The sequence below is a fragment of the Rutilus rutilus genome (genome assembly GCF_951802725.1).
Source record: "Rutilus rutilus genome assembly, chromosome: 9".
Taxonomy (NCBI): domain Eukaryota; kingdom Metazoa; phylum Chordata; class Actinopteri; order Cypriniformes; family Leuciscidae; genus Rutilus; species Rutilus rutilus.
Genome location: NC_140223.1, coordinates 11,748,000 through 11,760,042, shown reverse-complemented (window position 1 = coordinate 11,760,042; position 12,043 = coordinate 11,748,000). Strand labels below are relative to the sequence as shown.

The following is a 12,043-nucleotide window of genomic DNA, read 5'->3' as shown; positions in this document are numbered from 1 at the left end:
GCAGCAGTTTGACTAATTTCCTTAAAGATGTACAAACTTTTCATAAACCTGTCAAAAAACAACACAAAAAACCACTGTTCAGTTAATATTTTGCTTGAGTCTCACTCAGGTGTATGAAAGGAAACTTTGTACATTTTACACATTTGAGTCTGACAAAAAAAAAAAAAAGTTCAATTAAGTTTCTTTCAAGTCTACCAAGGAAAACTATTACTGCACAAGTATGGAGCCAAGGAGAGGCAATTAAACGGATGGCATTAAAAGAAGCTTCAGTGTAAATGACAGAGTCGCTTGGGAAAAGAGAAAGGAAGAGAGAGTTGACATTTGAAGAATTTGAGCAAATTTTACCGGAAGTCCCCATGTCGACAGCGCTGGGTTTTAGTGACAGACCAAGCTGTCACCTGCGTTCCTAACACTTGTGCTACAAGTAGGCTTCATTTACTGAGATAAGTGCATCTGTGCGCTAGCAAAAGAATACTTGACAGGAACACAAAATGGAGCAGTTTATGTAATCACTGATTTCAGAGACAATTCAGCAGCAGTAGGAAAATTGACCAACTCCAATAAGCTCCTGTCGTAGAAATAACGGCTTTGGCTTGCTGAGCTGGGGTTTGAAAGAAAATGAATATTCAGTGATATTATCGTTTTAACTGCATTGACAATATTGGATGAGAACAACATTTGAACCGAATTGAACTGTATAATGACACTACTACAGTCTGTAGAGCTGCTTATAGCTGAATTGAATTTGTTTTATAATAGACAAACGCTGCGACATTGACAGTTATTGAACTGAACTAAATGGAGCTGAATAATGGCACTATTATCTTCTCTAGAGCTGCTTTAGCTCAAATTGAATTTGTTTCATAATTGAAGAATTTCACATTAACATTGTTATTTTGCTGTATATTAGGGTGAAGCTGCTTTGAAACAATCTGTATTGTATAAAGCGCTATACTGTATAAATGAATGTTATAACTTATCCGAGTCCAGGGCCCAGTTTACACCTGGTATTAAGATGTGTTTTGGTCGATCGGATCACAAGTAGACGAGGGAGACACATTCCCGTTTACACCTGGTGTTTTAAGCCGTCTCTTTTGTCCACTTTCAACCACTTCTTGAAAGTAACTTTTAAAGGCGCTATATCAAATAAATGTATTATTATTATAACTACTTCTGTCCACATATCAGCTTTCTTTTCTGCTCTGACAGACGCAAGACCAGTCGAACACAGTGAGTGTGTGTTATAAATAAGGAATGGTGAGAGAACATCGTGCTTGGTGCGTTTTTCGTCTTCAAACCAAACTTAGGTCTTCAGTTGACAAAGTTTAAATCCCGCCTGGCTAGCCGCACTTCCCATAATGTTTACTTATCAGGTCAGTAGATGGAGATCAGGCCGTCTTTTGTGGCTGTTCGAACACATTCGATCACATGAGCGTTTACACTATGAAAGCAATCCGGTCTAATGCGTTTTCGACTACCTCTGGAAGTGATTGAAAGTGGACAAGCTCAAAACGTTTTAGACCCCGTTTACACCTGTATTTAGTGTCGTCCACTTGTGATCGGATTTATAAAAATGCTTCCTAATACCAGGTGTAAACAGGGCCCAAATGTCAAGCCATATTAAAACTAAGCCTTCTCGTCCTAAGCAAGCAGTGAACATTTATGAGCAATTCCAGAATGGAAAAAAACGAATTAATAAGCAACCACATTTTTAAGAGAATTTAATTATCTCTCTGTGTGTACTAACTCACCACTTTGGATGTTCAGCGCGTGATGTTTGTCCACGCTCCAGCCGCCAAGGTTGGACGCAATAGTCTCGTATCCCTGGAGGACGGCTGTCCGCTTCTCCCAAAGGATCAGATCCGGGCAGGATTCGTACTCAAAACCCACAGACACTAGCAGGAGTGAAGAGGAAACATCGCTAAGCTTGAGACTGACAACAGCCTTGAGAAATGAAACACTAACAACTTCATTCCAAACTCACCGAAAGCCTCAGACAGCCCATAAACTTTCTGGCTGTAGACGTCTGCTTTGTCCCAGACAAAGTCGTAGGAGAGGTTGGGCGCAGCCGAGAACCACTTCCTGAAGAGCCTTCCCTCGACGGCCACCATGAGGTGCACCTTCATCAGGCTGAACGGGATGGTGGAGTGGGTGAGGGTGATCCTCAGGAGGGACTTGTACCCTGATGTCCGGCTGCTCAGGTAGCCCAAACGCACGTCTGTACCTGGGATCCGCACCTCCTCTTGGAGGGTCTGGGGAGAAGGTGAAAATGCTGATATTAGTTACAACAAAACAGAGCCAACAGTAACAAATCTTCTAATTTTGTGGGAGATGCACCCTGCTGAGAAGTGTTTGCATTATTTAGCATCCGAATCTACGCAAATGAGAATGACTTAATTTCTTCACAGGAGACATTTTATTATACAGTGCAAAACAAATATTGGGTGAATCTATGTCATATTTTACCCTTAAAAAAAGAAGAAATTATTATTATAAAAAAAAAAAAAAATGTATATTAAATATATAGTACAAAATACCAGTCAAAAGTTTGAGGTCGAGAATATTTTTTATGCTTTTGAATAAAGTCTTTTCTGCTCACCAGGGCTGCATTTATTTGATCAAAAATACAGAAAAAAATGAAATATTGTGAAATATTATTACAATTTAAAAAAACAATATGTTTTATTTGAATATATTTTAAAATGTAATTTATTCTTGTGATTCAAAACTGAATATTTTGCATCATTACCCCAGTCTTCAGTGTCACATGATCCTTCAGAAATCAATGCTGCTCAAGAAACATTTCTTATTATTATCAGTCGAGAACAGCTGTGCTGCTTTTCATATTTTTTGATGAATAGAAAGTTTAAAAGGACAGCATTTATTTTAACATTATTCAATGTATTTACTGTCACTTCTGATTAATTGAATGCATCACTGCTGAATAAAAGAATGAATAAATGATTAATTAATTAAATTAATATGAATTACATGTAAATAATGAAAAATGTTAATTATTGTAATGTGAAAAAAGTGGGTGGAAGTAGGACATTTGGCAGGACATAATTATCACAACATTGCCAGATAATATTACTAGATCTGAAATAAGCTAGTTTTCTAATAATACAACTTTCTAAATATAATTTCTTTTTTTTTTCTCATTTTGATTTTGGGGTTAAATGTGACCCAGGAACTTTGAATTGCTCTGAGTGAACAAATTACTCAGTGTAAAGCAATGCATACATCTAGGTCACACAGGCATCATCAACAACACCTTTGTTTCCTCATAGGAAGTCGGTTTGGAGACTCAGTGGCTCAGAGGTTTCTCATTGCTCACACACACACAGAGCTCTCATTAACTCTCAGCGTATCGCTCCTTTATCACAGTCAGGCACAGAGCCGACCAATAAACACAGCCGATCGGTACAGCGTCAATAAACACTGATAAGAGCTCCTCCATAGACGTTTCTGTTTGTAAACCTGTGATAACTCTGTGTGTGGGTGTGTGTGGATGCATATGAACAGTACGTGTGTGTGAATAACCCACCTCAAGATTTGGGATGGGACAGATTTGTGCCGATATTAATAGCCCAGACAGCAGAATGCATGTGAGGCTGACTCATTTATCTTGTTAACCAAAGACGACGACAAAATAATTAGGAAAGTGGCACGCAGGTACCAAAAACACATAAATATACGCACATAAAAAAATAACAAATATATATATATATATATATATATATATATATATATATATATATATATATGCGAGTTTGTGTACAATAGTTTCGTTATGTCCAAGTGTGTCTATAGGTGTGTGTGTGTGTGTCTATAAGTGTGTGTGTGTGTGTGTGGTGTCTGTGTGTGTGTGTGTGTGTGTGTGTGTGTGTGTGTGTGTGTGTGTGTGTGTGTGTGTGTGTGTGTGTGTGTGTGTGTGTGTGTGTATATATATATATATATATATATATATATATATGTATGTGTATATATATATACACACACCTATAGACACACTTGGACATAACGAAACTATTGTACACAAACACGCACACAAAAAACCTGTCACTCAAGACCAAAACACAGATGTTTTATTTTCCAGCACGACTGCAATGCTCCTCCTGGACTCAGACTCAAAAAGCTTCCATGCTGCTTTCGTCTAAATGTAATTATCGTTCTTCAGAAAATGTCTGGAGTGGTAAATTGGACTGTGTATCTCTGCCCAATTACACACAGGAGATAAAATCACACGACTGTCACCTGAGACAGAGCCTCGTCCATTCCCCTCTGATGTACATTTCCCAATACCTGTCCCCTGCTGTCTATCAGAACATCATTAAGAACCAGCACTAGTCTGGAATCAATCGTGGCAAATTACGACGTTTAAAAAAAAAAAAATTATTATCTGTCTGAGACATCAGTATACGTTTGAACTGTCTGCAAGTGTCAGACTAAACAAGACTAAATCTGTAAAAAAAAAAAAAAACATTAGTCATTCAAAGAAATGAAAAAATTCATAAAACAAGCTTTTTAAATACAACACAAAATGGCATTCACAATGCATGATAAAACTAAAGCAGCAAAGATCTATTCTTCCACTAGATTAAAATGGATTATCCACAAAAAACAAAAAAGTAGGGCGGAGACTGAATGTGAGCTTGAGTGGTCAATAGTGAGTCAATAAAGTGGTGCAGTGATGACGTCAGAACCCGGAAGACTAATTCACCCCTGGTTCCTTTGAGATTTTCCTGTGGGTTTTTCGATTTCGATGTAAAATAAAGCCAGTGGTAAACATAACTTGACTATACTTTGACATTATGTTCTACAATGTAAATTGCTCTGTAAGTAAAAATCCCTGTAAGAAAGGGGCGGAGTTAAAGCGGAATAAATGATTGGAGAAGTCCAGCATACGTCATTAGAGAGAAGTCTGGAAGATCGACTTAAGACATTTTTGATTAAGAATTAAGAGGTAAAAAAAAGAAATACAAATAAATATATGCATGAATAAATCATTTACAAATAGACCAATAACATGTATTTAAAAATACATTAGGTATATTTTCATTTCATGCAAACTTTAACTATGTAACGTGAATGTTTAATAACTGGGATTTGATTGGTTAAACTTTAAATGATAATATTCATGCATTGTTATTATAATGCTGCCCCGCCCACAGAGTTTTGGTTACATTAACAGATAAATCAAACACAATATTTCACTTTTTCTTTCTTCCTCCCTGTATCTCATAATGATCTGTTTTCATCACCTGAATCTCTGGAACGACGATGCCCCTCTCTTTGCAGGTCCCGGCGAACGCCGTCAGCGGGGCAGGCAGGACGATAGGCATGGGACGGGTGAAGCTGCTCAGGTCGCAGCTTGGGATGTCATTGACCTCGTGTCGCATTACAATGGTGTCCATGACGAAGAAACGTCCCCATGGCAGCCACAAGGTGTGCTCCTGAGTGATGAACGGAGCGCGCTCAAACCTCAACGCTACGGCCACGCCACCGTTACTCACCAGGTCGAAACTGAAACGGAGAGGACATGTTCGGTTAGACACAGAGCTTTGCAGTTGTGTTTATCAAAATCTGGGTTGGAAACCTTATGGTTGTAGGTTCAAGCCCCACAAGGAACAACTGTCCCCTTTAGCAAAACCCCTAGCCAAAAGTAACTCTTGCCCGTATATATTTTTTTCATGTCAGTTTCATAACTACCTTCTGAGAGTATTTACAATTGGTAGATGCTTTTATCCGAAAAAACGTATACTTCATCGAAAAGTACGCTTTAAGCTTGACGTCGACTAGTCTCTGATCGTAGCCTATAGAGGGCGCAACGGGATAAGAAATCTTTGAAGTAATCTTTTGCGCTCTGTTTCCAAACAGTTAAAATGACAAATAAATGCATACTCCGAAAGCGCTCCACAAGATATGTTTGATTATACCATCTGGGTGATCAAAATGTATCGCGTTAGTGCACGTTTTAAACAGCTTATTATACACGTCAGCTAATCGCAGTTCTAAACTAATGCGCTGCTCTGTAACGCACACACATACTGTGCAGACAGTAGCTCGCACATCACACACAGAAACATTCAGTAGTGCAGAAATTTATTGTCAACACTGTTCTGTGATTTATCAATACAATTGCGTAGAAACTGAAAATTTCTTAGTAACTAAAACCCACAGCTTCACTATTAGTAGAGAGACACTGACAGGTAGAATTAATTCACACGCAATCACTCTTTTACTAATGCATTCATATGCATGTAACCTTTACATGATATCTTATATCTGTATCTGATTTAGAACGAGCAGAAATCTGTGAGAAATATGACCCAAAGACAAAATAACTGATAAAAATAAGCAGTTACAGTATGTAGGAGCAATAGCCTTGTGGGCAGCACTATGTCATATGCCACAGCTGTGCACCAGGCAAACCGTGTTCTGAGTCTCAGCTCGAGGTTCAGGCTTATTTGTTCATTAATGACATCTTCAGCGACAAGTCGACATTGACTCGACTTCAATCACATAAATGTTGTTCAACCCGTACAGGAAAGCACACAGAAGAAGAAACGTTCAAAGTTCAAAGAAATTTGAACCCAAATTACCAAAATGTCTAACCTTATACAAGGGCAAGGTCACTCTCTTTTTTTTCAAATATAAAAAAAAAAGGTTTTAATATTTAGGTGTACTATTATTTTAACGTAAACATGAATCGTTTACAAGTTGCCCTACTATACTCATCACATCATAATTCTCTATGACTACTTATCTCTTTGAATAAAACCATTTATAAACGCATCAGATTTTAATAGAGTGGATCTGATTCATTAAGTACAGTTCTTTGCTTAAGTATGCCAACCATCGCTGCCTTAAAAAATGGCATTTTGATTTCCCATTCAGTGAAATTACAATGCCATTTAATTCTCACAATACCATTTACCACCATTTTAATCAACGTAATTCACCGTTTCTCTGCACTGCCATTAAAACCAGACTTAATAAAGGTTGTAATTCATTATGTTTCTCCAAATGACAGGATTCAATTGAAAAGGACTCGGCTTCAGTTAGTAGGGACGGTTTTTATCTGGCAGCTACACAATGTGACTGGAATACAATGAACTATTGGCTCAGCCTAATACACAGTGCTTTTGAATTTGCATTAATAAAATCAGCATGAATGAGTGGTGTCGTTATTCTCTTTTGAGGAGTGAACTGGCAAGATTCCTTGCCGCTGCGGTAGCCGTGCGTATGCCGGCGAGCGTCTTTTGTTGTGTGGTGGAACGGTGCGCTTTGATAAAGGAGGTGAGAGGGGAAATGACATTTAAGGGAAGGGTAAAGTATTATTGATCTGAGCTGTCTGCGCTAACATAACTTTACAACAACGCTACAATGGCAGCACGCGCTCTGCATATAGAGTTGCTCTGATCAGAGAGCTTTGTTGTTGACACCGCTAAACAGAAACGAAACGGGACACTATGTGCTGGCTAGCGTGGTGACTGATTGTGTTCAAATCCAGAATGCTACTCTGATCTTCTTTTTTGTGTATCGTCATGAGGAGACACACCTTTACAACACGCTCTGGTAGACATGAAAGCACAAATGCACTTTACTGCCAAAAACGCCTACAATGCAAACAGCCGATTAGCAATACGTGATATGTGGACGCGTAGAATGCGCTGTACTCTGTGTCTTTGTTCTCGAGGTTGGCATAGATGCTGTGTGCATCTGTAGTCACACCTCAAGCTGCTTGAACATTAATTCAACTACATATCCCAACGGGCCATTCACAGAGCTTTCATTGGCACGGCTGATAAACAAAGGTCTGCTTTGCCCTTGTTGTCGTGCCCTTGCTAAAATGTGAGCATTTGTCTGTGCGCTGTGGGAGTTTGAACTGAGCGTGTTTGTTGGGAAGTGTCTGCGAGAGAGAGAGCGTGTGTGTTTTTATGCAGCCGTAGAGCTGACGCTAATCTGCAGTAAAAGCTAGCCAGCTAGTCACGTGCTGAGAGACGCGCTCACACATATATAACCATGACACGGGCACACAGACAGCCCTAAAGGCTGCCATGCCAATCGATGAGCGATTCACAGGCCTGTTATCAATCACACAAGCACCTCAGGCATGGGTGACACACTTTATTAGTGCATTCAGCCTTTCAGTGCACACTTTGAGGGGACGCAGTGTTAACCCAAAGGGGGTTGTCAGATCGATGGGTTAGACCCCAAAAAAGGTTGAAGATACACACTCTTAGTCCTCTGAACTGAACCAAGGCTACATTCACACAGCAGCAGAATATAGTCCTGTGTGCTAAATACAATTACATTCACACACAAATTTGTTATAAACGAGAATGACAACCGTGTTTGTCGAGAATGACTACAGAATGACAACAGAAACACTGACCAGAAATACCCTTATGAAAATTAACCATGGTTTTACTACAAATAAAACATGGTTATTATAGTTTAACCATGGCAACCACAGTTAACCATAGTTTAACCATGGTATTTGTAGTAAAACTGTGGTTATTCAAATGGTAATCATTCAGCCAAAAAAAAACAAACAAAAAAACATGGTTACTACACTTTTACTATAATAAAACCATGGTTAATTTATACTGTGGAGCTTCACTTCAGTTATTTATTAATATATTAATATAGATGTAAATATATTTATGTAAAAAAATCACCTTATATAACCGAAGACATACATTTTAAGCTCTAAGTTTATTCCGTTAGCTTACACGCTAACCAGTTAACCTACCACTAGCTGATTAGCCCGACAGCTTAGCATCCTGTTAACTGATCAGCCAATTAGCTTAGCATACTATTGACAACTAGCCTGTAAACTAGTTGACCTGTTAGCTGACTTCAATATTAATTTGTAAATTTTACAATAATGTTCCATTAGTTAAGGTTAGGTAATGCATTAACTAATATGGTAACACTTTATTTTACAGTGTCCTTGTTACATGTGTTACATGTACTTACCATAGTAATAACAGTAAATTATGCATAATTACATGCAACTAACCCTCAACCAAATCTTGATCCTACCCTGACCCTATAGTAAGTACATGTAGTTGCTTAAAAATACTGAGTATATAATTAAACTGTAATAATGACACCTTAAAATAAAGTGTAACCACTAATATTAACTAACAATGAAGAATACATTTGTTACAGTACTTATTAATCTATGTTAACATTAATACAAATGAATAAAAACTGTTCATTGTTAGTTCAGGTTCATTTAATGTAAAATACAACCTTTGATTTAAATCCTGTATAAGTAAATGTTGAGATAAACATTAACAGATTAATAAATGGTTTAGAAATATTTTACATTGTTAGTTCATGTTAACTGATGTAGTTTACTAATATTAACAGATGAAACCTTACTGTAAAGTGTTACATATTTTGTCTACAAGGTTCTCTGAAGTTGTGAAAAAATCACAACGTATTTTTGTAAAAAAAAAAAAAAATTGATATTTGACACTTCTCATGTTTATTGGCTCTTTTAAGATGAATCCGTTTTTGTATTCCTTTTGTAGTCCCATTTGTAAGTCTTGTACTTGTAAGTGTTTGATAAATTTAATAATGTTCTCAAAACGCGCAAAACTTTATTTATACATTGTTCATGGAACGGTTTTAGTTAATTGCTTTTTAGCTCGCCTAACGTTTTTTTTTTTTTTTTACATTAGTACTTACTAGTTTCAGATGGTCCAGAGAATATTCAAAAGTAACATTCCCATGAAAAAAAGCTTGAAAAAAACAAAATTTAATTTAGCAAAACATTCTTTGAACGTATTTTTGTTTGCTGGAAAACCTCCACACATTGAATCTCGCCCTACACCGGTGTCACTTCCACTACATAATAATCATGTGAAATCTTTTAAGTCTATCGCCTATAGCTCAGTGGTTGTTGATGACGTGACACAGCATTCAGCTCTCTCCTTCAGGGAAACAGGGTTGCGTAAGTGACTCTCAATACATCAAGTCAGATGTATAATGGATGGCTTTTAGGATTTCCAGAGTCTGACTTCAGGCTGAATTTTGTATTACATGAATATTCACTGCATGTTACTTGGTCAATCCGACTCTAGCGGTTGGTAGAGTTAGCAGAGGGACCTCTTTGCAAGTGAAGAAAGAAGTAATTTAAAAAGCAAAGGCACCAGGATAGTACAAAACACAATCAAACAAAATCATTTAAGACAGCTTTGCCATTTTAAAGCAAGCAAACAGGTGCATTGGTGATTTCATGCCATACTGAGTCTGTTCTTGCAGGGCTTGATGGGCTGTTGTGGGAGGGAGACCATGTGTTTACGAGCAAAGAGAGGGAAAAAATAGAGAGAGCCAGGGAGATGGAAGGTTTTTTTTTTTTTTTTATGGCTACAAAAAGCACCATCCAAGCAAACAGGCAAAATGCGCAATGGTGTGCTGGGGATAAAACCTCCAGCACATTATACAACATTCTGCCATACAGAAAGCAGTTAGAGTGCACAGATGTGGGCTAAAGGTGCATGTATAATTATCCAATTTGAATATACGTAATTTTAATTGCCAACCCACATCTTTAAATACCATTTCATCATATGTTGCAACTTACCTGCCATCCTGTCTGGTGATGGTATACCCATTGGCTGGTTTGTTAATGAAGCTGATATTTACACCGACCAGAGGAGTCCCATCTGAAGTCACCACTTGTCCCCGGATAACACAGGCATGACTGTGGGGTTAAAAAGAAAAAGAAAATCATAAGTGTTGTGTTACAATGTAGAAAAAGCATAAGATGTTATTTGTAAACACATATAATAAATTAAATGAATCCAACAGCTCTGAGGAAACCTCAGCGGGATTTTCTGTCTGAGATGCAATAGATTACAGACAAAAAATAGGATAGTGTTTGTGTCATTCCTGCTGTTTGAGAGAACAATGGTATGAGTGCTTTCAGTCACAGCAGATATCTGGGCTTAAAACTGCCTCTATCTGATGTTATCTGTCTGCCTCAGGAGCTCCGACTTACTGATCGATATGAAAAAGTCAAACACAGTTTCTTAAAATCCTAAACAAGTGCAAAACAGCTCCCCGCTAGACACGACTTATGACTCAGAGTGTTAGAGTTTTTAATCAGGCGTCATGCTGTTCCGGCTGGAGATTAAGAATGACAAAAAAAACCTGCAAAAAACAAAATATAAAAATAAATAAAAGAGCTGTACATATTCATATTCATATATGTTAACTCAGGGGTGCCCAATCCTGCTCCTGCCGATCGACTGTCCTGCACGGTTCATCTCCAACCCTAATCAAACACACCTGAAGCCACCAATTAAGGTCTTCAAGATCACTTGAAAATTAAAGGCAGGTGTGTTTGATTAGGGTTGGAGATGAACCGTGCAGGACAGTCGATCGGCAGGAGCAGGATTGGGCACCCCTGTGTTAACTGAATAATTGATTTTATTGATACATGCAATCAGGGTTTGACATTAACTTTTTTTTCTCACCTGCCAGTGGTTAGTGGTTTTCCAAAGTTACTAGCCATTTAGCATTTTTACTGGCCACAAATTTGACCAATACCATAGGGAAAAACTGCCATATATATTTGTTTAATGTATCTCATAATTTGACATCAGATATGGTAGGCTGTTGTCACTAAGACCTGACGCATGGATCCATTATACCGTTACACATGCGTTTTCTTTCTCAACTGTTTACATTCACTTCAAACATAACTGTTAACGTGAATACTTGCCAAGACCGACATTTTGGCCTTTTTTTGTGTGTAATTGACTATTTAAGCGCAATAAGCAGCGAAAAAGAACTCAATTTAGTCCCGAGAGACGGCTTTATGTGCACGCACCCTTCTGTGTAAGCACAAAATCTGCAGGAATGAGTAAAATTACAATCCCATGCCAAAATTTAAGCCCGGAGCAAATGAAGCGAGAGAGTGAGGGGAGGTGCTTTTGTGTGTTTCTTGCTGTCGGAGAGATCTTGAGAGAGCGAGAACGCACAGCTGGTATCGTGTATCTATTCTGCGGGAAATGAG

The 12,043-nt window shown here is 38.0% G+C and overlaps 1 protein-coding gene across 1 annotated transcript in view; it reads right to left on the bottom strand.

The window, feature by feature from the left end:
• tenm4 (teneurin transmembrane protein 4) overlaps positions 1-12,043 on the bottom strand; it is a 232,444-nt gene that overhangs the window by 53,174 nt on the left and 167,227 nt on the right. Inside the window, exons 17-20 of the mRNA XM_084419906.1 lie at positions 10,607-10,726; positions 5,265-5,526; positions 1,985-2,252; positions 1,752-1,895 (exon numbers count right to left, since the gene is read on the bottom strand). Of these exons, the coding sequence (XP_084276032.1) occupies positions 1,752-1,895; positions 1,985-2,252; positions 5,265-5,526; positions 10,607-10,726 (794 nt within the window). The remainder of the gene's footprint in view (positions 1-1,751; positions 1,896-1,984; positions 2,253-5,264; positions 5,527-10,606; positions 10,727-12,043) is intronic.